The sequence below is a fragment of the Rhea pennata genome, chromosome 6 (genome assembly GCF_028389875.1).
Source record: "Rhea pennata isolate bPtePen1 chromosome 6, bPtePen1.pri, whole genome shotgun sequence".
NCBI lineage: Eukaryota > Metazoa > Chordata > Aves > Rheiformes > Rheidae > Rhea > Rhea pennata.
The window spans coordinates 17757908-17784925 of NC_084668.1; the positions used below are offsets into that span (position 1 = coordinate 17757908).

The following is a 27018-nucleotide window of genomic DNA, read 5'->3' on the forward strand; positions in this document are numbered from 1 at the left end:
CAGCTCCAGGCTGGCATTTGGGATTTCTCAGAACTAACACTGCCACCTCCTGGCAATGACTAACCCCGCTTCTTCACAGCAACACTCCTCCCTGCAAGGCCCCTGCACTGAGCCCATGTTTGGGCCAGCCTGTGGGCAGTCATATGGCAACGAGAACAGACAGAGCAACATGCTGGGCTCAGGCTTGAAGGCCTCCCCTTCCCCATGTAAGAGCCTTGGAGTTTTAAAAGGGGAGAGCTGGGGGGGGCGTCTCATCCAAGGTGCTACCAAACCAAGATGTATTGGCTACTTAATGCATTGGTGACTTTGTGCCTAGAGGCCAAGCTCCTTTTATTGGGCTGCTTTTAATGCTGCAGCTGCTCACTTCGGCTGGATCGCTGTATGCGGGACCCTCAGGGCAGCCACAGGAGTAAGGAGGGAAAGATGATTCAGTACCTGCTTCCTGCTGAACTCAGCAGGCACTCAGCACTGCAGTGCCAAGTGTCAGTTCTTCCTCAGCAACGTTTTAAAGCAGATTTCTCTCCCAGCTCTGGGCAGCGGGAGCAAGTACATTTGCTGTCCGTATGCTCCTTGTAGCATAGAAAGGTGGTTCACTGATGATGTGGCCAGCCACAGAGGGGAGAGATTTCACAGCTCAGCTGCAGAGTTGCTGAGGATTCAGATTAGAGCTGAGGACACAGCTAGGAACAACCATTCCTTGAAGATGAAGACGGAGACCTTCAATGTGTCTGCAGAAATCAAGCAGCGCAGAGTACAACAGCTATGCTCTTGAGGGTGGGGGCGTTGGGTTGGTATTTCTGGAAGAGAAGATACTGCCTTTGGAGCCAGGAGAATACAGCATGCTGCCTTTCCCCAGGACATCATCCCTCCCCAGGAAATGACAGGGAACAGCCACCATCTGGACAAGATTCCTGCAGCTCTGGAAAGGATAGTTCCATCCAACATCCCTCCCCCTTTCTCTCTCAATCCCATTGCCCTCCACTTCTCCACAAACCTGGGCAAATCCTCTTGCTGTAGCCTCAGCCCCAAAGCTGCCTCCCCACATACGGCCCTTCCCTCAACCTAACTAGATGCTTTTGGCACCTTCTGGCCACACCATTCTGTAGACTGAGTGAACACTGGTGGAGAGAGCTTGGGCCATGAGGAAGCCCGGTCTTTCTCACACTTCCCAATGGCAGATCTGCATGGATGGGCTGTTCCTGGGTCAAAGAGATGGACAGCAAGGTCTCCTCTGAGACTCTTCAGTAAAGCACAGCTGGCCATGTCCAGAGACTGAAGCCCAGTTTGCAGTTTGGCATATCTTCAGCAGCTGGGGGCAATACCTCCGTCTGACTCCCCAAATCCATAGCAGAGGCTACTCAGTGATGTGGGACCAGGAAAGCTTTGTCCCTTTTCTGCTGTCAGAGGCCATGCTGCCTGAGCTCCTGCCTCCTACTCCTGTCCAGGGAGCATGGAAGAGAGCCTCCTTGGGTTGTGAATTCCAGTGCTTGCATCCTCTGCCAGCCATTCACTTCACAGGACTCTGCCCCAGAGCTGCACACCAGTCTCTTGCCCACAGGAAGGCTGCAGCATTACTGCCTCTGGTCTGTGGCTCAGGACAAGCCAAGAAAGGCCAGAGGGGCTGGAGGGAAAGGATTTCCCCTTTCACACAGACAGTCTTGTCCCTGATAGGCAGCAACCCAGCTAATCCTGGGTGGTCTAAAAATTGGCTCTGCTGCAGCCTTACTTATTAAGCTCAGGTTCTGTCCTCCACCGCAGTTCAGATACACTCCGATACCTCTGGAAAGGGCTGGTGGGTAGAGCAATGACCCTGGGCTGGGCTGTCAGCACCACCTCCCCACGGCTGGCTTCGATCAGGATGTTCTGCAGTGTGTTTTCTAGCACCAGCTCCACCAGGTTCCCAAAGGCTGGCTGCCTGGAGGGACGAGAACGCAGATGGACGGCAGTTATCAGAGAGCGGATAAGGAAGGCTGCTTGCTAGGGTTCCTCCCAGCACATGTCAGTCAGAGCAGTTGAGCACAGACTGTTTCCTCCATACGGAGGCTAATGAACCAAAGATTTGAGCAATGAGGTGCTGACCCTTCTCCCAGAACTGTCACCAGCTCAGTGGCCTCAGACAGAGTCGGGTGACTGTGGTTTTACTGGTTTCTTCCTCCAAGCTGTGCTATGGTGAATATTTGTGCACATACTTGTGGCTTGTAGCAAAGTGCCAGCATATAGCCACAGCAGATACGAAGTGATGCTACACTGTAGCAAAAATAAGAGCTAAAGTGCACACTACACTCTAAGGTCTGATGTCCAAGAGTACATCAGTGCAAAGCAGGCTTCACTCTCCACCAGCATCCTACCACTGCCCAGTGCTCAGCCCCAGGACATAGCAAACCTGTACCATTCACAAACTGCACTTGGGAGATAATGCTTCGGCAAGCTGATGTGGATTTCCACACAGAGTACAAGAGGCTGTCCAGCAGAAACACCTCAGGATAGAGGGAGAAATGAGTTTCTGTCCAGGCAGTGTGATGCCATGGCTGCCTGCCTGCTCAGCTCTTCCCTTCTCTGTGTGAGCTCTTCCTCACCTCCTCATCATCTTCTTCTGCTCCTTTAACTGCTCATGACGAAGGAGATCACTCATCCTCTCCCAAGACACCAGTGAATCATTGCTGAGAGAAGTTCCCTGCCTTGCTTCTTTCATCCCTTCATCTTCCTCCTCAAGGTAAAGATCTGGGGAAGGAGAGACCCTGGAGGGGACTCCGGAGCTTTGCCCCATCTCCTGGAGCTCTGCTGACTTTTCACACCCCAACTGAGAGAAATATGGGATGGGCTCATCCAGACTTCTGCTCATTGTATCATGGAACTGGGTGTCCTCCAAGAGGCCTCTAGGAGAGAAAAAGAGAAAACAACAAATGAGACCTGGTAGATCAAGTAGCTGGTCCCAGGAGCAGCACAAGCCAGTACAAATACAAAAAGACAGTACAAGGTCCCAAGGTGCCTTACTGGCTGTCAGCAGGGCAAAACAGTGGCAGGGAGAGCACCCTGGCTCCCAGTGAGCAACGCTAATCACTATGCAGAGATGGGCCCAGTCCCTAGCCAGGGAACAAGACACTGCCTTTGGCTGTCACACCGTGACTCCTGAGCTCGCAGTCCCTAAGACAGGCTCCCATGCACGCCTTTTGCAGGCTGGATTCCCTGTTTCAGGGCAGTATGAGTGCATAGACTCCTTTAGGATTAGCAGAGGGGCTGGCTGTGCTGCCAGCACGCTGCCAGGACACAGGGGATCAGAATGGGGGAGAGGACACATACCTGATCACACCTGTGAGTATGTCAGTCACTATCTGCATTTCCTGTTTAGAAGCAGCAGCCAGAGACAGCCAGTCAGGGTCCATGACTATCCTATCTCTGTCCTTGCTCCCATCCACAGAATCATTCTCTGATGGCTGGTCCTTGACGGAGCTGTGAGACAAGGAAGTGTTCCATGAGTGGCAGAACTACTGAATCTGCTTTCTTTCAGGTTTGAGACCTGTGTGCCACAGAAGAGCCTTGTGAGCTGACGCTAGCTAGGGCCAACAGGCCAGCTGGGTCACCTCATACCTATCAAGTTCTTACTTCATCCTCCCCCCGGGCAGGGCAGGTCTACATCACACTGAGGAAGTACACTGGGAAAACTGAAGGAGGGAAAACTGCATGTGTGCCACATGCAGATGTGGGCAAGGCAAGCAGCGATGGTGTCCCATAATACAGCATGACCAGAGCATCATTATCAGTGGAGGCACCTGCGTCCCTCTGGCTGAGGCTCTGAACAGCAGCACTGCACGTAAGTGAGGAGCCATGCAGATAACTGGTGCTGCAGCAAGCAAGGGGAGGAGTGAGAGTTGATGCACCCATGAGAGCAGCAGGGACACTCTCACAAGAGAGTAACGCTCAGCTATCTGCTAGTATCTCCCAAAGGGCTACTTTATCTCACATCCCTCTGAAGAGCTAGTCCTGGTTCACACTAGCATCAACAAGAGCTACAACCCATCCCATAGAGGCTTTCTCAGGCTTAGCAGTTTCCCAGAAAAGCATGTTGTTAAATACTCCTGCCCTCCCCATGTGTGGCACTGCTGACAACAATTTCAGCTTACACTTTGTCCCATACATTTCAAGGCCTCGCACACAAGACTGTTCTCTGAGGGAAGGACAGAAGTAGGTCCTGTCAATCAATGCTAGGGAAAGCAGGACATCTCTTGCCTGATACCAAAGCACTGGAAAGGAGAAGAGCAGAGCTACAGGATGTGGCTTAAAGTGTCATAGCATGTCTTACCAGTTCAGAAAGTACTTGGGAAACTCTGAGGTGAAATTGCTGTAGAAGTCTTCAATGGAGTGGGACCTGGCTGTCACACCAAGGTGTAAGAGGATGGGCTTGGGTGGCTCTGGTTTCACCCACAGCCTGCCAGCCTCTTTGTCCAGCAGCTGCCTCCTCTGAGAGCGGCTGGCAGGTGGATTGGGCACGGGGTGGTTTCCAATAGGGGGCAATGTCTATTGGAGAGAAGGAAATAGCAGGCGTTTAATTTTAGTTCCTCTTTTGGCCCAGGTAGGTGTGAGCACAAGCTCAGGAACTGAAACACCGAGCAGTCAGAGACACCAGATCCTGGACAGGAAACAGCACCAAGTCAGATCTCAGTGCTGCAGCACCCCACTCAGGCATGAGCAGCCACACTGCAAAATCAGGCCTGCTCCCTCCCTGCTGCCTAGTGTGGCACCAGGTCTGAGCATCAGCAGGTCCTCGGGGTGATCCCCAGGGCCCTCAGGGCTGTTGTTCATCAATCCTTCTCCGAGGATATTCTGGAAGACCATCTCTGCTCTTCTGAGCACACTGGGGAGCTGTAAGGGACCACACATGTAGGATGCATGCTTAAATCATCCCTGGAGTCTGGCCTTCAACACCTCTGACACAAACACAGCAGGCCATAACAGGCTTCAAGTTGTGACCAAGAGCTAAAAACCTAGAGCACTAAATGGAGCTGTATTTGTTTTTTCTCAGCCATCCTTACGTCCATCCCAGCCTTGACCTCAGTCTCATGCAGCCCCCACATCCTTGATCATACCTAACTGCACAGTGCATACAGTCCAAGCTAGAGTTTCCCTGAGCTGCTACGTTCACACAGCACAGTGCAGGACATGCACAGGTACTCTGCAGGGTCCCAGAAGCTCTGCTATGGCCTAGAACAGTGGCAGGCTTGAGCTAACAAGTTGTGTCTCCCAGCTGAGTTAATCTGCTCAGCCTCAGCCTCACATCCTTCCACAAGCTCTATCGTTCCTTTCCCACATGCTGCTGAAGACTGTATACACAACATGGCTCTGCCTTTGGGCCCATAATGCTCTGCAGGGCATTCACTTGGACCTTTCCTCTCACCTTGCCACTGGTGCTGGAAAAGCTGTCTTTATAACTCAGGCAGCTAATATGTGTGCGCACGTGAGTGTGATCTGAGGGGAAACACAGAGTAGCCTCTTTAGTGCACCCTAAGATAAAGCTGGCAAACTGAGCCGTTCCTGCCTGCTGCTTCTCCCAGGGACAGAGCACAGCTCTTTCAGCAGTCTGCATGGCATCATGCCAGGGTCCTGCTTGTTTTCCATCATGGCACACAGTCCACTGTGGCACCAGAATGAAAACAGTTCAGGTACTAACTGTCCTGCCCACGTGCATCCTTTCTGTCTTTACCTCTTTCTCCAGACACTGGTGCACGTTTGATTCTAATTTCACTTACCATTCACCTCAGCTGGAAAGCTACTGCCCAGAGGACACACACTGTCTGATTCCTCTGCCTCATCCAAAGAGTCTCTCTCAAAAAGCCTTAAAGCTAGAAATCCCACTGTCTTTTTCTGTCCAGGCTCTCACACCATGATATCCAGCACCTTACTCTTTCCTTAAGAGAGCCAGTTTGATTACAGTACAAGTGAGACAGCCCTGACTTACCTTGTACTTCCTGATCACAGCTGAGGACTCAGCAAGTTTTTCCATCGCAGTAGAATCTGATGACTTCTACATAAAAGAAGAGAAAACACAATGTAGGAAAGATGCAAAGCAGAACAAGACTCCAGGATCTTGTTTTACCTTACTCAAGCTAAGAGTCAATGATCTCATCTCCCTATTCTTTACTCAAGGCCAAATTCCTCATTGTAGTTACACACCTAACACCAGCATTCATCCATCCTTAACAATACAGTCATCAATTTCCAAAACCCCTGGCTTTGTTTTTCCTAAGATTTCTCATGCACTTCCAAATTGCAGATGATCACTTGCAAATTCAAAGTTTGTAACGTGACGAGAAAAAACATTTTCATATCAAGTTCCCCATCTGCTATCCCTTTGCTAGATATTAATCAGAAAATAAAGGATTCTGCTCTTGTGTGTGAAGCACAAGGCTAGAAGCCAAGCTCTCTATTTCCGCTATCCACAAGCCAGTTGTGAGATCTTGAGTAGATGAGAGCCTCATGTCCTCCTATGAACTTACCTGGCTTTTCTTAAAGGTTTCTTTTTGAGATCTGGATGCTAAGCTAAGCTAGTGTAAAGTTCTGGCAGCACTTACTCTTGCCGGTGACTTTGGCTTCTTCTTAGCTGTCAGATCCTTCTCTGTGATGGTGAACTCCACAGTCTGCTGTTCCTTCTCCCTTTCCCACTCCTGTAGGTCCCTCTCATACTGAGCCAGGGATTCCTGAACGTACACCTATGAAGAAAAACTGCTATTGCAGGGAGCATGGCCAGAGACGAGCAGTATATAACACAGAGCATGTCAGACCGACCCCCTGGCCCAGCTCCATGCCTGTCACTTATTCCTCCATTCCACAAGGTCCCAACCAGAGCCCTTTCCATGTCTCCCAGATGCAGGAAGGGAGAACGATGTTGTAACTTCTACACACAGAACACAATTTCCTACCAGAGAATACATAGAAAGCATAGGCCAGAAGGACAGTACCACAACTAGGTACTACCACTACTCTTAAAGAAGCAAGATTTGCCTTTTACAGATATTTAATTCTCTGATTCCCACTGAAAGCTACACATTCAAATCCTGGCTTCTACAAACCCATTTCAGCTCAGAAAGCCATGTGTTGCACAAACACACCTCATCTAGTGATCCACAGAGAGCCAGATACTTCAACCATCAGCAGAGAAGAAGCTCAGTGTCATTACCATTGAGAAATGCTGGCCACCATTACAGAGCTTAGAACTCCTTCAGCTGGAAGGTGAATGCTGGGCCCAGCCATTTGGGAATGACAGTGACATGCCTAATTGATGATAATACACAAGTATCTCTTGAGTCTCACCTCACACACCAGATCCATGCTGTAGAAGGAAGCACTTCCTGATGCTTGCAGCATGATGAAGCAAGGGGTGCTCTCTCCAGGCTGCACAACCCCCAACTCTGGAACAATCTGCAACATCTGGAATAAAAACCCATGGAGGATCTGTTTCTCTGTCCTGTGCCCTTGATGTGTGCCCTCCCCAGCAGAACACACAGCATGGAAATTCCCAGCTCCAGCCCTTTGCAGAAGTATGTGGCATGAGAGAGATGCAGTCCTCTTGTCCAAAGAATGACCATGAGCTTAAGTGGTAGATGGGTCCTGAGGTTCATTACTGCATGCTCTAGTTCCAGGTTCATGTATCCTCAACTGAAGTCTACAGACTTCCTTTCTGAAATTTTTGTCTTTTCCTCCCTTGCCTTCACTTTTCCCAGCCCTTTCCTTCCATCTGTTAGTGCAAAAGCCAATTCCCTAGGATTGTTATCTCAGAATTAAGATGGAAACAGAGGGGAAGCTTCTCTCGTGGCACAACAGAGATGGGCAAGAAGACTGTAGAGGAGAGAGAAGGAAGAACTCACCCTGCTGTCTTTAGGAGTGCCTACATGCCAGGCAAACACAACAGCCTTGCTGTCTGAGATATTGTTCAGAAAGACAAGTCGGCTAGCTTTGACGCAGTCTGGGATATTTCCGAGGCAAATCCTGTGGTGTGATAAAGTGGCTACCTACAGGAAGCAGGTGAAAAGTAAAGGTTACACCACTAATGAAAGAGGATCTGGCCTTTGGACAAGGGCAGCCACACAGCCATCTTCAGAATATAGAGCAATTCACAAACAACATTTAGCTCATTATATTTACTGTAACAACTTGAAGGGGTGTTTTACTTCTCATTCTTGCTCTGGTTAAAATGTTTTTTTGCAGCAAGAGGACAGCTAGGCTGCAGTGGGGTTGACATCACGATGAATAGGACATTACGCTGATGCTGGGGCAGTAGGGTATCTTGGGAACATAGAGGATCCGGTAGCATCCGGTTTCTCTTTACAGCACTTACTGTTTAGGCCTTTTCCTCACTTTAGTGGACAAAAGTGTAAGCTCTATGCTTGGGCAAAATCCCCATCAACTTGACTATGAGTTCTGGGAAACAGCTGCCCAAATCACCTTGCTACTAGTTTACAGCCTGTGCTACTCTCCAGGCACAGCATAGACTCTAATTATTTGCACTGAGCATTAGAGAAGCTAACAACTCTTGGTTATGGACATCAAAGCCTTAAGGAACGGCAACTTCCTTGGCAGTCTGAGATAGGTTTTTAATCATTTTCTATTTGCTTTTCCCAGGAATGCAATCTGCCCTGTTGAAAGCCAAAGAGCATATACAGCTATTGCTAGGCGCTGGGGAAGGCATGTTAATGTCGCTCAGGATGAATCCTTTACCTGCTTGGAGTATGCCTTCACTCATGCTGTTTAATGCTGATTCACTACACTGACATCTGAGAATTGGGTTTAATAACAGACCATCCAGACTAGTAGGCCAGTTCTAACCATGCCAACCAAACTTACGCTGACCTAGTGATGGGTCAGACAAGTGCATGCCTATGGATACGCCTGAGCTGGTGACCATCCTGTAATTTATGTTCAGGTTATGCATTGCCTGGGTTTGGCCAAGAAATGGAGGCATGCAGGCTGTGACACTATGTCATGAGTATAATGTGAATGTTCTTTTTGTGAATGAAGTACCAAGGAAAAGTTATTTTAGCTGAAAACCAAAATGATAGCTGTGGTGGGGAGTAGCTTTTAGTGGGAAATTCAGAAACAAACCTCAAATCTGTGATTCTAATGGCAGTAGAAGCAGTGGGATGGGAGAAAGGCATCTTTCAGGACAACTGCTTTTATGAGTTGGGCTCTAGCTGATTTGCTGAAAGGGAAATATATTGCCCTATCTCATGGCAGTGAGCTCCCTTGCAATGCAGACTACTGCTAGAAGGGGCCATCTGCATATTTCAGTTCTTTTCATGCATTTCTGGACTGATCATATTGCTCATATCACTGTATCTGAACTTACCTGCCCAGGAACAGTTAGTTTGTTAGAACCTGGAATGACGGAAGGAGACAAAACTTTGTTGAACGCAGCAGTCTCTCCCATGATATTTGGGTCGTAGCCTACTCCTTGGAAGGTGATCAGAGCTGAATCACCCCCCAGGATATGGATGGGAACATCAACCTGCCTTGGACAAGATAAGAGGATTAAATCCAGTGTAATATTTGTCAGTGTATTTGCTAAAGGACAAATGGACTGAAACTGGACCCATCTCAGGTGATTTTCTGCACACTCTCCTATGCCCTCAGAGTCTCAGAAGTCATGAATGGAAAAACGTTACCGAGTACATTCTGGCTTCCAGTGGTGAGAAGATCCACTCAATGTGACCTGTTGTGCCAGGAGGAATCTCTCCTCTGGGAGTCAGACAGACAAACACAGGATGCTGAAAGTTATCCTCCTGAATCCTCTCAGTGTTGTCCAGCTGGACCTCAAACTTCACAGGCACAGAGCCACCATTGTACAGCTCATAAATCTGGAAGTGAGTCAGAGAGAGCCGTGCTTGTTATACCATGCACAGGTTAAACTAGTTAACACTTCCCAGAGGACTCCGATAAGCATTAATGCTTAATTAATTAGTCAGCTTGTCTGCTAAGAATGAAGATACCTCATAAAGCCAGGATTTATCACTGAGGCTCTGATAGCAAACTGTACTGAAGGTTTATCAGCACCCATGTACATTGATAACTATGGTACCTCTCCACGTAGTGCCTAGTGACTTCAGTCTTGGGGAAAATTAATACAAATTCGCTAAAGGGATCACTGTAAAGTGAATTACTTAAAATGCAAAAGCACTCTTACAAAAGTGCTCTTCATTCAATTCAGACTTGTTCATTTCCCAACTAAATTAGGCTGAACAGAATCAAAGCCACCTTTTTTGCTGAATAAGTGTTTAAGGAAGTTTAATTAATTTACTAATTAAGATTTTTGTCCAGTGTGCCCGAAGCAGCTAGACAAGTCTTCACTGAGATCCAATGTAAGAGAATAGGGGAACAGCCTTATACACCTCATAAGGATTCTGGCTAGACTGAACAAATCTTGTACAACTGGAGACGGTAAGAGCTACTTTCATTATTAATATCCCAATGGTCACCTCCAGGCTTTGCCTAGTATTAGTCTCAAGGTTTTTCTGTAATGGGATTCCGATAACTTTTCTGGGGAGACCATTCTGCTTCTTGGGAAACGCTTCAGACACTGCCTGTCCTTGGGACACAATGACATTCTAGCTAATTCCCTCTGCTTGTTGCTGGTTTTGGCCCCAGTCTGCTCACCTGTGTAGGGGGGTGAGAGCTCCCAATAGCAACGGGCATGAAGAGGTGCTTAGTGGACGTAAAGTGAACGTACCGCTGCCCCTGTTCTACCGTCACACCGCTGAAGTTTAGCTACAGTAAAAAGAAACACAGACACTTTCTCAGAGTCTAGGCACTATCACTTACAAATACACAAGGAATCTAAAGAATTTTGCAAGCTGTTTGCAGATAGCTGCAGTAACAGATTTAAATTGGTTATATCAGGGGAGTGTGTCTTAACACTTAAGCAAGGAGATGGAGAGCTTACTGAACTGTTAGCTCTTCTCTGAAAGTTTTCTGTTTTATATCAGAGAGGAGAAATATACCATCTCCCGAAGTCAGACATCAATCCCAGTGTCACATGCTTCCCTTTGCAAGTATATGATAGAAATTCTCCATGAAAGAAGGTGTCTGGACTGCAAATGGGAGAATGTACAGCCGTGACATCCAAATCCTTGGAAAGCCAGGAATTTAGGTAAGTAATGGCCTCTTCTTAGAAGAGGTTACCTGAATGTCCCCACTCTGAAGATGACCCTGCTCAAGAATGTGTCTAAAAAAGATCCCCAAAGCTACAAGAAGATCACAGCCAAATTTTGAGCGATCAGATAATGATCAACAGCATGCTGTCAGTAGAGCAGCAGCCAGGTGCTTCAAGAAAAGCAGAGGGATTTATAGAGGTATTTCATGGAAAAAGAAGAGATATAGGAGTCTGCATTTGGAGAAAACTGGAATCAGGCTAGAGATTAGTCACGTTGCAGAATTTCCTGCAGAAGCACCCCAAAACACTCCTATGGTGCCTGCTGCCTGGAGAAAGAGGCTACAAAGCAATCTCAAAGCCAGTAATGTTTCTGGATGTGCCATAGGGAGACTGCAGCTAATAGTCAAACAGTTAAGTCTAAAGCACGGCCACATTTTTCAAGGGCAAATGCAAAAGGAGAAGATGCTTGTGATAGCAGTTTGGGCAGACACCTGTAGGAGACCCTGTATCAGCTGCCTAAACAACAGCAGAGGATGGTGATTCCTCTAAAGCAATTCCTTTCAAGTTCAGCTCCATAAGCAAAGTAAGGAGGGAGAGAGGACTAGAAAGACAATGATAAAGTCGCACATAGGATAACACCATTTCATCTTTTCAGAGTGCTACATGAGAGTTCAGCCTCCTGAGGGCCTCAACAGTCCAGATACAACGCAAATAGAAGAACAGGAGCTGACAATTTCAAACAGCAAGGGCCACAGGGACAGGATCCTCCTTGAGCCATGTTTATATTACTGGAGCCAGAGAACTGAGCTTACAGACTTGTGATTCCACTGGGCCACAATTGCTGAGGAAAGACTGTCATCAGCTTCCTTGGACACAGGATGCTATGACTAGAGGATTATCTGTTAAGTGAGACAACTGAAGAAACATGAAGACCTGCTGCAATCAGTTCTCCTTCCAGTGTGCATAGACCTCATCCCATAGCAATGACTTAGAGCGTGAGAGGAAGGGGATGTCAGAGTCCCCAGCAAGCAGAGCTGCCTGGAGAACACATGCTCTGTGTAACACCATCTCCCAATACCTAATTAGCAGCTATGAACTGAAATGCAAACACATCCAGTTTATGGATCTTGTGTGCTAGGGGATTCTCCCTACGATCCAGCCGTTTTCTCCAGTGAATTCTGGGAAGCAGCCTGCAGCCACCTCACAGCCCAACATCTGCAGCCTGCTGGGCTTTTCCTGTTGAAACTGCTGAGGGCTGCAGATTCTGCCCAGCCAAACTATCCCCAGGCTTTGAGAAGATCACAGCTGCACTGCTACAGAAAGGCTGTAGTGAGGAGGCAAAGGGCAACCTGTGAAAGCTCTAGACAGCAAGAGGCCCTATTTCTCTCCTGGACAAGCAAGTGGGCAGCACACAAATTGCACAGAAATTTGCTTCTGCAGTCTCAGGAAACTTCCAGGAGGAAATTTTGGTTCCTTCAGAGCACCTATAAATCTAGTTATCTCAGTGCTGAAATTAGGCCACTGAATGGAAGAGTAAGGAAGAGAGGAAATTCCTCCTGAAGATGAATCAGACAGACTGGGCAGGAGGAGGAGCAGAGAGGAGTGGTAGGTCAGAACATGTCCACATGGGTAGATACATCACAGACCTGTGATGGCCTCCAAAATATCATGCATTGGCCTGCAGCTGGCTAATGTCACCAGTCTGAAACCAGGCAGCCTGCTCTGCAATTGGATAAAGGCACCAAGCAATACCCTAGCCTAACGGCCTCCACCTCTGCTTATGGATGCTGTCCCAAGATTTCCAAAGCTTAACTTTCGGGGTGGCATTACAGTATTTTCTTCCCTTAAGGTTAGCATGCATTCTGCAAGCTTCACTGACTTTCAGGGGGATGGCCTGCTCAGCTCTACCCCACAAATGCACTTAGAGCAGCCTCTGCCACAGAGACTAACAGCTCTGCACTCTTTGTGCCACAGCTGAAAGGGATGAAGGCACACTGTGTGTAACTCTTGCCAGTCTCTTCTACACAGAAAGAGTCTCTTCGACTCCTACTTTCAAATGGTAGCAATTCAGTACTGATACTGTGGAGCCCACGGTGCAGAGGAGAGATGACCCCTGCAGGTCACCACCACCTGCATTGCTCCAGGCCTCTGGATTGGCCTCTGCAGCTCCTATCTGCCAGAACTCCAATGCACCCAGGCATCCCTTAGCATCTGCAGGGCCTCCCACTCCTTTTTAGCCCTTCCACAGTGACAGTGTGGGGTAGGGTTGCTGCCTCTGGTAGCCACCGAAGCCATCGGTTACTTGGCAAAGGAGGGTATGTGCCCTACAGGCTCCAAAGCCTAATCTCTCACTGGCCAGCTGGCAAAACGCTTGCAGCCACTCTCAGGATTGTGCCAGGCAGGCAGAGCACAGGGAGCCCATCCAAGGGCTTTGAGGGAAGGCACAGTTAAGCCACTGTTTGAACAGCTTGGTCAACGGGTTGGATTTTCAGCTGACAACAGTCCTGAAAGAAAAGAAAAATAAAAGAGATGTGTGAACACAATGGTCTCATAGGAAACTTTAGAGACAGACAGGAAGGCTCAGCCGGGCATGAGCTGTGCCTGGCAGAGCACAAGGTGACTTTGACTCTAACTGACAGTTAAGAGAGGGGGAGAGAGACAGAGAGAGAAATGAGTTCCAAACCTGAGGAAACGCTCAGGGAAAACACAGAGCAGGATCAGCTCTGAGATGCTTTAGTAAGCAGAGAAGCAGGAAGAATGAGTGGGAAGCTCCTTGATGATTGGCAAGGAGGAAATGGGTGGACAAAGGCATCAGGACTGCCTGGGAACAGCCAACAAGGAAAGCAGGGACTACCTTCTGGGCTTGGTGAAGCATCTGCCTCCACACCTTCAGAGCCAGAGGATGTTCTGTCATTCCTGTGCCAAGATGTGGGTCCCAGAACTGCAGCCAGTGCAGGTGGTACAGTTAGAGAAAAGTACATTCCAGGGGTTTTTGAAGAGAGAGGAGAGGTGATGAGATGGAGAGAGTCAGGAAAGCTGGATAAGAGAAAAGTAGAATGGGCTACAGAGCTGAACTCCAGGATCATTGCATGGAAGAACTCACTATGAGGCAGAATAAAGGAGGGGAAGCAAGCAAAGAAACTCTATCCAGGAGATAGAGAGATAGCTGGGAATGTAAAACTCAGGAGAGTGTTTTGGAGTTGCTTTGCAAAAGGAAGCAATTCTGCACTAACAGCATTAATAAAATACATAGGTTAAGAATCAAAGAACTGGAGTAACCAGTGTATACTACATCCAAGGGGGCATTTTGCCAGTGCACTGTCACGTCATGTTTTGCTGGAACCATGAGCTTGTCAGAATGCTGATTTTATGTCTCTGCTTGGCCTCATGTTACAGCCTGGTCAATGCAGACTCCTGGGGAAGGCCACAGCTTCCTGCATGCCATGCAGCTTCTGGGGAAAACACCTAGCTATAATTCAGTTCACACCTGTTGCTGCTCTGTAAACAGAGCAAGACACATGTGCTACCTTACCAGAATCTCACGGCCATGGGAAACCTTCAGCAGAACAGGGAGATGATCAGTGCCGATGAAATCATGTCTAGCAGAGCAAGAAGAGAGAGAGAGAGAAACATTAAAACTAACCAGGGTGCCCAGGGTGATAGAATCAGGGTCACACAGTCCATTAGAGACAATTCATTTCCCTGCTAAAGAGTCAATGTTGCGTAAGGGCCACTGAGTCAGGGAGGGGGACAGTTGTGTTTGGGTGGGAATGAGTGATGCAATGTTGATTTTAGTCACACAACGATTTAGCAACCTGAGTTTATAGGCCAAAGCCATTTGAAATACCAGCACTTCTCAGGTCAGGACTGCTGTGTAAAGCAGAGAGGGTTAGATTCCTTCATATAATCCGCAGGCACTCAAGAGCTAGGAGCTCTAGCTGACGACAAAAACAACTATGTCTGTATGGTCAAAGCCATAGGAAGTGCAGTTTCCTGTTCATCTCCTCAGCTGTCAGGTCAAAGCAGGCAAAGCAGGCCAGTGTTCCTAACATGTCACCCTAAATGTCTATTGCAATCTAGTGTTAAAGGTATTAACAGTATTCCCCAGAGGAGGAGAAGGTCTGTGGAACCCAGAAACAGGATAGGCTCAGAGACTTTTTACTTGCCCAATCTCTGCTGGGCAAGTGGCATGAGAGGGGAAAGGACCTGTCACGGAAACTCAGGGGCTTCTACTGGCATGTGCTGTCCTGGCACAAAGCATAAGGCTCTGGAGAACTGGCAGTTGTTGTCACCTGTGAGAGAGCTGGACCGATTCCTCCTGGCCTGGAAGAAGTCTCCCAGACTTTGGGGAAATGCTGAAGAGCTGGTTTTCCTGAATTCTCATCTGATGCAGCTCAAGGGCGCTAAACTCAGCATCCTCTGCCCAGTGCTCCATGTCCATCTTCTGATCAGAAGGGAATAGGAAGGCCCTAGGGATCCAGCCAACTGATGAGTGTCAGGGACAGAAAACCTCCCCAAGGACACAGTCAGCATGTTCAGACCAGCCAGGCTTAGCATAACAGGACAGATAACATTTCATTTCTGACTTTCTGCCAAGTTATGTCAGATCTGACCTGCACAACTTTCTGCCTTCTCTTGCCTGCTTCCCCACTCAGACTCACCAACAGATCTCAGTCACAACAAGTCAGACCTATGAAATCTACCCCATTCATCTGTAAATGCCCCATGACCCTGTGACCATTTCTGTATCTTTAGACAGACCCCAGAGGGAATGCTGGGCTCCAGCAATCACTGCTTACCACTCAGCTGGCATCATACCCTTGTTCACCATCAGGAGCATCACAAGGGTAGGCTCTGAGTGTATCGGGGCAGCTCCAAAGTTGAAATCCAGCAGGACAGGTGTGTACACTGGAGGGATTGAGCATGTGCTGGTCACAGAAGAAAAAGGAGAGATTAAATTGAGACAAGAAGAAGAACTGGCAGGGCATGACCTGGGAAAGGGTCATTCTACATGAGCTTTCTTCCTTATAAATCTTCTCTGACCTTATGTTGCTGGGTCTTGTTGGAGAAAAGACACTGGGTGCAAGGAAGACCTTTGGGTCTTCTCCAAATTATCTTTTATATATGCCTAATGGGAATGAGTGGCATACAGGGAAGTTCAGAGTCCTGCTTAATCCAGTTTTGGGTTCCTCAGTAAAAGAAAGACATTGGCATACTGGAGAAAGTGCAGCAGAAGGCCAGCAAGATAGTCAAGGGCTGAAGGACAGACTGAGAGAATTATGTCCAGCCTTAAGAAGAGAAAGCTCAGAGTGGACCTTATTGGTGTCTACAACTACTTGATAGGAGGGTGTAGATAAGATGGAGCCAGACTCTTCTCAGAGGCACACAGGGAGAGGATGGGAGGCAAGGTCACAAGTTGCAACACAAGATAGATATGTTAGATATTAGGCACAAAAAAAAATCACATTGAAGGTGGTCAAGCAATGGAAACATGTGCAGGCACATGTGGTTTCTCCATCCTTGGAGATATTCAACATTGAACTAGACACAGTCCTGAGCAACCTGATCTAGCTGGTCCTGCTTTGAGCAAAGGATAGGACCAGAAACTTCCAGAGATCCCTTGCAATTAAATAATTCTGTGATTCTGTGGCTTCCCTCTAGGGAGGGTAAGCAGAGAACTAGAGGTGAGCAGCTATCTGCATGGCACTGGGATGGTATAATAGAGTGCCAGGCAGCAGTGAGCTGTAAAACAAGTTAACAGTCACAGCAACTCTGTCTGGCTTGTGCTTGTGTTGAGGCTAAATATGAACCATCTCCTCCTCTTACCTGTGCCTTGTGGGAACTCTGTAGGTGAGCTCCCTGGGAGTTGGGTCTCGCTCCAAATATTCATTCAGCGTGTCCAGGGAAAAAAGCCTCCAGAGGTGCAACTTGCTAATACCGCCAGCACTCCCTGCTGAGCAGGCATCTGTGATGCAGAGAGTTGGGTAGACACCTGTTGCTACTATGCAGCAGAGGGGCTGCCAGTCCTTTTCGGTGCTCACAAGATCTGGAACTGGAAAGGGAAACAACAAAAAGTAGTCATGTATCATTAAGGGGCAGCTATCCGGAACTGCAAATTGGAGAGCGGCCCTACCTGGACCAAAGAAAGAATGAACAGGACTCATACACAGCAGCTTCTGAAAATGTCTAAAATGGTACAATTAGTAATTGTACCATGACTTCTAATTTAAAAATCACCAGAAATCTATGAACTTACTCCTTTTCAACAATATATTTCCACAGTTTAGTTCTTCACTATGTGGAAAAGTATTTTCCTTAATTTAAGCCTATAGCCTAATAATTTTGTGAAGTGTCCCTTGTTTTCATACTGAAAAATAATGAACAATTGTTTATACCCCATCTTCTCCTTATCATTTGTGTGTCATTGCCCTTCTCCACTGTCCAAGCTGTAAACCTCTTGTCCAACTCATCTCTTCCCAAAAGGATGTTGTTCTCTCCTTCTGAACATTCCTGTTGCCTCTCTCTCTGCCTTTTCTACTACTATTGTATCCTTTCTCATACAGGCACTGGTTAAGATCTGCAAAAAGGATTCCAGCTACCTACAACTATTTGCATGAAGCTCTCAAATATGTTACAAAGTACATCATAGGAGGCTATGATCACGTGGAGGAGTGTGGAATCTTGCAACTCAAACAGCAGAAAACTTGAGTTCTCCTTGTCTCTGTGTCTCATGGCCCAGCCCTATCTAACACAAAAACAGCACAGAAAAGGGAGACAGCAGGCAGGACTAGTTCTGGGGAATTGCTCAGCACAGAGATTTCTGCAGGCAGGATTCATACACTGGGAACTGTGCAGCTCAGCCTGTTATGACACAGTCTACTTGGCTGGGAGGGGATTATTTTCTCCCTTTTCCCCAAAATATCCATCTCTCACCTGGGAGGGTGCAAATAGCATGTTTGATTGACCAGGTATAACGCAGTTGACGGGCTGGCTTGACTGTTATTCGGACGAAAGCTTTCGACCTTGCAGGGATTGTCCCTTTGGAGTGTTCCAGCTCTAAGGCTGCAGAAGAAAGGAGGTGGCATAAGCTCTTGTCACCACTTATCTCTCTTACATCACACATGCATTCAGCACACTGCTCCCCAAGCCTACCTCCAGTCTAGTCACTGCCCCTCCATGCCTAATCCTTAGGACCAATTTTAGAAGTTCAGGCACCCAGATTAGGACTACAGGCAGCTCTACAGGAGTATCCAGGCTGCCTTTGGCAGGCAAAGAGTAGGGAACTTCCACAAAGGGTTGGACTCCACCAGTTCTTCTGAAAAGCTAATCCTTTGTTTAATTCCCTTCTCTGCTGGGAAACCATATCCTATTCCAAGGTTCAAACTGGTCTAACTTCAATCACCAAGCTCTGGGTGATGCTTTTACCAGCATGATAGGAGAGTCACCTGCAGCAGATCCCTAAGCAAGGATCAGGCAGTTCTCAGTCATCAAGGGACTTCTTCCTTCAGCAGACACACAAGACAGTCCATGTCACACTCATACCACCTCCTGCGTGTGCGCACACCCTGCCTGCACTATTTGAGCAACTGTCCTCTACACTCCTGTGCATCTCTGCACAAAAGCACCTTCATATCCTTTGTGAAGTGCAAGCAGCCACACTGCACTCAGAATTATAGTTGCCATCCTACCAGGGCTGTGCTTGGTGGCATGATCCCCTTTGACTTCTCACTGTGATGCTTTGTTTCTGCATCCCTGAGTCTGGGTAACCTCTTTCCCACTGGATCACACAGGAGGCTCATGTGGAGGAAACTTCTCCCCCCACTCCACTACCCTTCAGCCTCTTTGATAGTGAAGAGCTATTGAGTAGTTTTGAGTTGGATCTTTACAATAAAACAAATTAATAACCCCCAAAAAACCACATTCTTCTGTCTTTAGTAAATGTAAAAAAAAAAAAAAAAAAAAAAGACTTGCTGCATTGATTTTGCTCAAAATTAAACACACACAGAATAAACTTTGAGCAAAAAAAAAAACCAGCACAGGCATTTTCAACTCATTAAGTGATGGGAACAGGAATCTACTTATGTTTTCATAGAAAGATTTTGCAAAGTTAACATGACAAAGAAATATTTCAGACATTTACTCACTACAAAATAAGTTGCTTGTGTTGTCCACACACACACACACACACACACACACACAGAGAGAGAGAGAGAGAGAGATTGTCTCATGTCTTCTCAGGCACATTTCTATCATATAAAACATGGGTAATTTAAGGTGCCCATGAAAATAGTTACAACCTAGCCAGCAAGCATGAGCTCATGCTAGAATGACTTTGCAAAAATGAGGGGAGGCACAAAGTCCCAGCCCACACAAATCTCCTCACAGTACCCAGTGGATCACTGCAGACTTCCTCAGGATCGCAAGGTCCTGTGATCTGTTGTTCCACACTGAGTACGTAGTTTAGAGAACAGATCCCATCATTCAGCAATACGACATCACAGCTTTGCAGGTCACCAACCAGAACATTTCCAAGGTCCAAGTGCTCATTTTGCACCTAGAATAAAAACCAGCCGTGCAGAGGTCACTGGTACATGTCAAGTGTAGCAGTCAAGTGTAACGGTCACTTATCTCAGAGTGCTGATCCCTCGGCAGGCAGAATGCAGTGCAAAGGGCTCCCTACTTTGTATGGGGCCCCACATGCCCGGGGGAACATCAGGAAAAAAAAATAAATAAAGAAGAAAAAAGCCCTCAAAGTAGCTAAAGGTCCCCATCCCATCCCCTCTTACATTACCCAGTGGATCCCATGTCCTTACCCTGATGGTGCCCAGTGCTCCCTCTCCAACAATCCTTAAGGCATAACAGACACTTCTGGGAGACATGGGGACGGGGCTTTCCCTGCCCACGAACACCACAGCTCGCAGGAGATACTTCGTCTTCTTGTCCGGAGCAAAAGTCCAAGCCTGAGCCTGAAAGTGCAAGAGAAGGCGACCACTCACAGGAGCTCCAGACCAGAGTCAAGCCTATACACAATAATGGTTGCATTCAATGCACAGCCCCTTCCTCCATCACAGCTAGCCTACACTGGAGAGACTCTCCCACTTCAGTCTTTCACTGTGGCTACCCATGTCAGAGCTTCATACTGGGAATACATATTCAGAAACTGAAATCCAGGCCTTGGAGATGTGCTGGTCCTTGCCCTTCTTAAAAGGCACTAAGGGAACGCAGTAGAGGCTTGAATTTACAGGTGAGAGAACAGCAGGAGAAAGCCATAAGCTCTTGTCCTCTCACTTCTCTGCCACCTGTTAGCATTTTCTAGTGCATGACCCAGTAGCTACTGTGTGATCACTCAAACTCACCCAGGGTAATTGATATCTAATCCTTTTTTAAGACACCTGTGGTCTTGGATACAAGGAGGATGTGATCATGTTTGGGCAAATTTGCATTATGGTCACCAGCACATTTGCAGATGCTGGTTAGCTACTGAGCCTAAGACAGTGACCAGTATTTTCCAACCTTGGCATTAATGGTTGAATGACTGCAGTCCTCTCACATCTCTGCCTTAAACACTCCACAGCTGCATTATAGAGAGAAAAAATACAATGATTTTGTTAGAACTCAAACTTGCCATGGCTTCGCAGGGCTGGAGGAGCCCTGTGGTGGGGGTGACAGACAGGATCTTGCAGTCAGACTGATGGATCTTCCATGTGAAGACCATAGGGAGCCTTGTGCAGTTCTTTATAGTATACATTCGAGTGGAAGAGGCCCCTATATAGGTAGGTTTGAAGTATAGATTCCCATCACCTTCTAAGAGCAAGTGAAGGGACTCCCCACTGCTCCGGAGGGCAATCTCCTGTGGAATTCATGGAAAAGTAAGAGACATTAGCTAGAATCCTCAACTGACCTCTGGAGGGATGTTGCAAAGATGCTACAGCAAGAAGAAACAGAGGCTGAAGGAGGAGTGGAAGGACCCTGGATTGGGCTGTCAAGTAGGAGCACACAGTATAGTGCCTTCCAGGAGATGGAGAACCAGAGGAACAAGGAGTACAAAGACTTTTGGCAATATGATGAAGGTGCACCTTCAATCTGCAGTGATGATCCCACCTTAAATGTTGAAAATATTCTTTCATTCCTGTTTCTGAAGACAAAAAACAGACTAATCATTACGAGATATAATAGGGATCACAATGACGGTCACTACAAAAAAAGAGAAGAGCACAAGGGAAGAAACACTTCTCACTAGCTTCTACTTCCCTCTCCTTACCTGGGTGTACTCAGGACAGGAGTTCAACTGCAAGGGCAGGACATGCTGCTGTGAGTCTGTGTTAACTGGATGAGTAGAGAGAAGGAAAATCTGGTGACCTCCTGGAATGACGTGTCCTGAACGAGGCTTTACCAAAACAGAGGGACAGGCAGCTTGGTTCACACTGAAGGTTATCATAGAGCTGCCTGTGTTCAAGAGCAGCATGCTGCAGTAGGTATCGGTGTTAGGAGCCACGGCAGGAAAAGTCTGATGCAGACAAGCAAGAGAGTGCTGTTTGCAATGAGTTTTGAAATCAAGCTTAAAGAAAAAGCATTTGCTATGTTGAATCTGAGTCCCAACAAGCACCATCCTAAGCCCCTGGAAAACTCCTCAACTGTTTCTCCTCAAGGAAAGGAAGCAAATCACCCAAGGGTATATGGGGCATGGTCCTTTCCCTTCTCACAGTGGCCCTCCCCTTCCATAGGCTCATGGGACCAGTGAAACTACTTTCCATTATGCAATGCTTTTCTTGATCCAGCAAACAAGCTGCTTACTGGGGCCTGCAGCTTCTGCACATATAAATCCTGGATTAAGGACAGAGTGAGCTGGAATTTGCTCTGTTTTATACATACTAGGTATAGGTTGTGTGCCCTTAACTAGCTGAGGAGATTTGAGAGGTTCTGGAGAATCTTCCTTACTTCCCTGGTTCACATCTTACTTTGCCTCACAGGAAGAACTCTCATGCTACAGAAACAGCTGGAAGAGTCAGGGATAGCATTGGCTGCTGCTTGCTGCCCTCCACTTGTCTAAGTGGAAGCAGAGTGTCTGAGGCATCTGGGAGGGGACTAAGCAACCCTTGTTAGTGCCTACATCCCCTTAGAAAGGATGGAGGTCCCAAGAGCTTTCCTCTCAGAGCTGGAGAGATCAGTGCAACCTGAGACATTGGAGTCCGGGAAGCTAATGCAGGAGAAAGGGGATCCTGCAACTGTTCTAAAGCACAAGTCGTCATGCCGCTGGAAACTCCTAAGGCTCTGTGTCTCAGGATGTTTTGATGGGAGCCAATGGAAAAATTTCAGAGATAAACCCAAGCATTTCTGCAAAGATCCAAACCACCTGAAGTATGTCAATGAGTCACACACCTTGGGGACATCGAGTATGTACTGTGGGATGAAGTGTTCCCTTTGTGCTTCATATGTGTGTGCCCTCAGCCTGACGGTCAGGCACCAGGATGGGCAGATGGTGGTGTCCTCCTCAATGTTGCTGTAATGTCTCAGCACCTGCGGCCACACAAGAGAGAACAGAGTGCATGTGGGAAGACAGTGTGGCAATGTGCCTTCAAGTGTATGTACCCTCACAAGCAACTATTTGTTTCAATGACAACCCTGGAGCTGGGAAATTGACTTTCTCAGGGAAGAAGTACTGACCAGTGTGAGATGAGGAACAAGAGTGAACTGTTTTCCCAAACAGCTACATTTCAGACGTGAAAGAAAATGGAGCGATTTTTAAGCAGAAAGATGGACTAGATGACCTCTCTGTCCCTTCCAACAGCCCAAATTACTCTGTGATTTTACAATAGTTGCCTTAGGGTAGAAGGGTCTAAAGACACTCTAATGCAGTTTGAGATACCTCCAGATCCTAAACTAAGCAAATAACTGTGGAGTTACTGAAAATAATCATCTATCCTTTACCTGAGCCTAAGATTGCTTCCAGATAACCTCCATGCTGTCTTAGATGGAAAAGATGGCAAACGTAATCAACAATTTAATCAAGACATCTCTTGCTTACCAGGAAGTTTCAGGATGCTGAAACTCCTTCAACTGAAACCTCATGTGGTATGAATCCCATATCATGTTGGGGGAGAGGCTGCAATGATGTACAGCACTCTCATCAGCTTTACTTATTGGGGAACAGAAACAAAAACAAGTTACTACTGATCATCTAGACCGTAGCAACCATTCTTGTGCAGGTTCCCACATACAATAACGGTGCAGTAATTCACAGCAATTCCTCTTTCAGAGAAGCATGCATGACCTCACATTCCCTATGGTGTAAGAGCAGCTATAGATGTGCGTATGCACAAGTAGCCTGTCTGTGGTTTATTTTCCTGATTTATCCTTGACAGGACAAAGATGAAGGAGGAGAAGTTTTAACCTGCCACTGTACCAAAATCCTGGCCAAAAGAGTTAGTAGAGACGTAGGTTTGCCAAATTCAAAATTCAAAGATAACTTTGTATTTTAGGTGCACAAAAAAAATTAGCCTGTAGACAGGGTTTTGCTAGGTTTTTACTGGTAACTGCTCCTACTAATTCCTACTAACCTTGTAGAAGGCAAAGCCTTCCAGCTCCGCTGCATAAAGAGCGTTTAGCTGAGTGGGCTGGAAAAGGACACGGAAGGCAGAAGACTTCAAAGGCGGGATGTCACAGACTTCAGGGGTCACTTGGAAGGCACTGCCATGGCTTGGAGTCCAGGCAACAGTGATCTTTCCTTTGGTATGATTGGTCACACAGAGAGGAAGGGGTTCTACTTTGTGGAGCGGCACACAGCAACCAAAATCATATTCCCTGGGGCTGACGCTAACATGAGGGGGAAACATGGCCAGGTCACTGCTCGCACCATCGTGGAAATATTCAGTCACAGAGTTGGCCTCAGAATACTCCTTGGGAGGCTTGTCCTGAGGAACCTGCAGGATGGAAACATTTCAGTGTGAGCAGGAAGAGCATGCCTGTGTGAGATGCCAAGCATTGCAGCCCTGTCTGCCTACACGAACAAGACATTTAAGATGTACCTCAGTAATAGTTCCCAGGACAGCTCAGAGCCTAGGCTTCAAGGATGCTATTATTTGTAGCCAATTCTCCATCTGAAGCTGAATGTAGTATAAGAAGACCAAGTGACTGAGCTAAAGTCACAAAGCAGAACAGTGGCTGAGTCTGGGTAAAATCCAACCAAGGCAGAGAGTGTTGGTATGTGCTGGGCACATTAACAGCGGAGTCACTAGAGAGATCAGCTTGACACTTGCAAGCTCTCCTAGATCTATCTGGCCTAACATATTCAGAAAACAGCACCAAGGCAGCTTGGACTCCAGGAAGACCAGTTCATACCTCAGGGGGCAGCATGAGGGCTCTCTTTTCATCCGTCTGCAGCTTCCCATTCTTCAGCATCATGCTCAGGATGTCTGGGGGGTAGAAGGTCAGTCCCCTCACTATGTTGGTTCGGTACCAGGAGAGATGTCTTGCCCGAAGGATGGCTGGCTTATCTGTGTCTGAATGGCAGGTACCAAATAAGTCCACATATATGGGTTTCTGGGAAAGCACCAGAAAAGCTTGTAAGAAATAAGCTGCTCTCCTGTGATTCCTTTGCCAGTTATACCATCCTAGCACCTCACTCCCCAAACCACACCTGTGAATGGCTTAGTACCTTGTGACCTTACGCTGCTGTTTATGTGTTGATGTGGCCCAGGAGCTTTGCTGAAGCTGGACAGGAAGCAAAAGTCATTCAATACATCACTGCACTGCTAACTTTTAATCAGAGATCTACATGGGATCAGATGGGAACAGCTGAGGATGGACCTTGCCACTCTGCAGGCATTACTGACTGACTGTTCACATTAGCCCTGTACTGTTGAACATGAGAGTCTGCACCATGGAGACTCTGCTCAGCAAGAGCCCAGGACAGAAATCACTAGAAACACAGTGGTAACAGATTTCCAGGGCCTGCTACATGATTAAGGCCAGCTTCAGTAGGTAATACTGGGAGCAACTGAGATGGGAAGAGTCCTGCAAGCCAAGCTCCTAGCATAGGAGCAAAGCTGCAAGTAAGAAAGTATGCAGCTGTAGCATGAAATAGCTACAGGTAGGGGTATGCTAACAGAGTCTAGGTTTGGCACACTCTGCAGATGTTTGCGTATAGATTTTGGTTCTGAACTTTTAAACAGGAATTTCAGCGCTGGGTTTGCTAACTGACTTTTCTTTAAAGCTGCCTTTGAAATAAGGTACTGGTGCCTGTTGCAGCTGGCTGAGGCAAAGCCACAGCTGCACCATTCCAGCCAGCATATCAGCACTAAGCATTATCCTTCATCCCAAAGGCTTCTTGTTTCTAAGGAGACACAGGGCCCAAATCAAGCAGGGCTGAAGAGGTAACATTTCTTCTTCTTAAGATCCCACAAAGAGAAAGTTTCCTTCCCTCTTAGCTACCACAGTAGTGATACCATCCTTTGCCTCTCATACCTGATGGTGGACAAGGCACACCACTCTGCGGTAATAGCTGATGGGGTGAGCAGGCCGAAAAGTCACCTTCAGGACTAGTGTCGTTGTGCCCTCCAAGACACCACAGGGGCGATCAAAGGAGAAGACACTCCCTCTGCCATCAATATCGAACTGGTAATAGGCAGGGGCATCCGAGTTGTTGCTGATTTCCAAGGTCTGCATCAAACTTTCCCCAAGACTGATCCAGTCGAAGTCCAAGGAAAATCGCTGCACAGACACAAATGGACCTAGCACAATGCCAAGTAAGCCAAGCTGTCACAGCTGTTTCCATCAACATGTCACAAGCCACCGCTGCACTTAACTCATCTTCCCAAACCAGAAGCACCTCATCTGCAAACCCACCAGCCCTAGCAAACAGCTGGACATTCACCTTCAACAATCTCATGCCTGTCATGAGAAATCATTAAACCCCAGCAACAGCTAGATGTCAGAAGAAGTTCAGTCCCTGGCCAAGGGCTGTGACAGCCTCTAGTTCTTCTCCCAGCCCTAGCCCTTCTGCTACAGTGCTGAGAAGAGGACAGAGGGAATCAAGGAAGGCTTTCATTGTTTGATACCTTTACATGAGCCAACCACCTTCAGGACAGTCTTCAGGAGGGACCCAGCAGATATGACAGTAAAGTAGTCAGTACTGTGCTTTCCTACTGTCTGTGGCTGAAATCGCATGCACAACACCAGCTTCCCTTTGGCAGGAACAACACCATTGGAGACATCACAGGAGAAAACATCATCTTGAAATAAAGGGTCTTTTGCTCTTTCAATCCTAAATGGAGCATCAACCTGCAAGTAGAAAAGAAATACATTAACAGAGGAGCAAACAGAAGTGAAGATGGCATTGCTCTGCATGCAGTCCCAGCTGAATTGCACTAATCCATGAAGATCTGCACTGTTTCCAGCAGAAATGAACACCATCAAGAACACTGAGGCTGTTGCAGCCCAGCACAGAAATGTTTTGCAAACCAATACAATCCCATCCAACCAGGAAACTGTGAACAGCAGGCTCCCACCATATGCACAAAACTCTGGGCTGCAGCAAAATATCCTGGGGATCTCTGGGGAAAGAATATCCCTCCTGGTAGGGACAAGGATGAGACTGGCTTGAGGTGCCCCCAAGGACTAGGGTAGCCACAGTAACTGCTGTGGCCAGGACAGGTAGGTAGATCACTTACTTCCTTCCATCCACTATTCTACCTTGTCTGGGACTTGTCATTTCACAAAGGGCAGGACTGACGCTCTGACTCCTTCCTCAGGCCCTTGAAAGAAAGTTCCTGTCCTTCCCTAGGGTTGCTGGATATCATTGTGGTGTGAGTAATAACAGTGCCACAAACAAGTAAGTCTCTGCTACTCCCAGACTTTAAAGCCTGCAGAGGAGTCACGGCTGC

General features: G+C 47.4%; 1 protein-coding gene across 1 annotated transcript in view; it reads right to left on the reverse strand.

Moving 5' to 3' along the window:
• Nucleotides 1-1722: 1722 nt before the first annotated feature.
• CFAP65 (cilia and flagella associated protein 65) overlaps nucleotides 1723-27018 on the reverse strand; it is a 33035-nt gene continuing 7739 nt past the window's right edge. Inside the window, exons 6-30 of the mRNA XM_062578899.1 lie at nucleotides 26194-26416; nucleotides 25601-25866; nucleotides 24476-24676; nucleotides 23695-24057; nucleotides 22517-22654; nucleotides 21399-21644; nucleotides 20763-20987; nucleotides 19951-20103; nucleotides 19526-19691; nucleotides 18071-18199; nucleotides 16964-17189; nucleotides 15937-16065; nucleotides 15430-15606; nucleotides 14670-14736; nucleotides 10642-10752; nucleotides 9654-9845; nucleotides 9338-9496; nucleotides 7860-8003; nucleotides 7306-7422; nucleotides 6567-6704; nucleotides 5954-6019; nucleotides 4301-4515; nucleotides 3301-3450; nucleotides 2577-2876; nucleotides 1723-1915 (exon numbers count right to left, since the gene is read on the reverse strand). Of these exons, the coding sequence (XP_062434883.1) occupies nucleotides 1723-1915; nucleotides 2577-2876; nucleotides 3301-3450; nucleotides 4301-4515; nucleotides 5954-6019; nucleotides 6567-6704; nucleotides 7306-7422; nucleotides 7860-8003; nucleotides 9338-9496; nucleotides 9654-9845; nucleotides 10642-10752; nucleotides 14670-14736; nucleotides 15430-15606; nucleotides 15937-16065; nucleotides 16964-17189; nucleotides 18071-18199; nucleotides 19526-19691; nucleotides 19951-20103; nucleotides 20763-20987; nucleotides 21399-21644; nucleotides 22517-22654; nucleotides 23695-24057; nucleotides 24476-24676; nucleotides 25601-25866; nucleotides 26194-26416 (4494 nt within the window). The remainder of the gene's footprint in view (nucleotides 1916-2576; nucleotides 2877-3300; nucleotides 3451-4300; nucleotides 4516-5953; nucleotides 6020-6566; nucleotides 6705-7305; nucleotides 7423-7859; nucleotides 8004-9337; nucleotides 9497-9653; nucleotides 9846-10641; nucleotides 10753-14669; nucleotides 14737-15429; nucleotides 15607-15936; nucleotides 16066-16963; nucleotides 17190-18070; nucleotides 18200-19525; nucleotides 19692-19950; nucleotides 20104-20762; nucleotides 20988-21398; nucleotides 21645-22516; nucleotides 22655-23694; nucleotides 24058-24475; nucleotides 24677-25600; nucleotides 25867-26193; nucleotides 26417-27018) is intronic.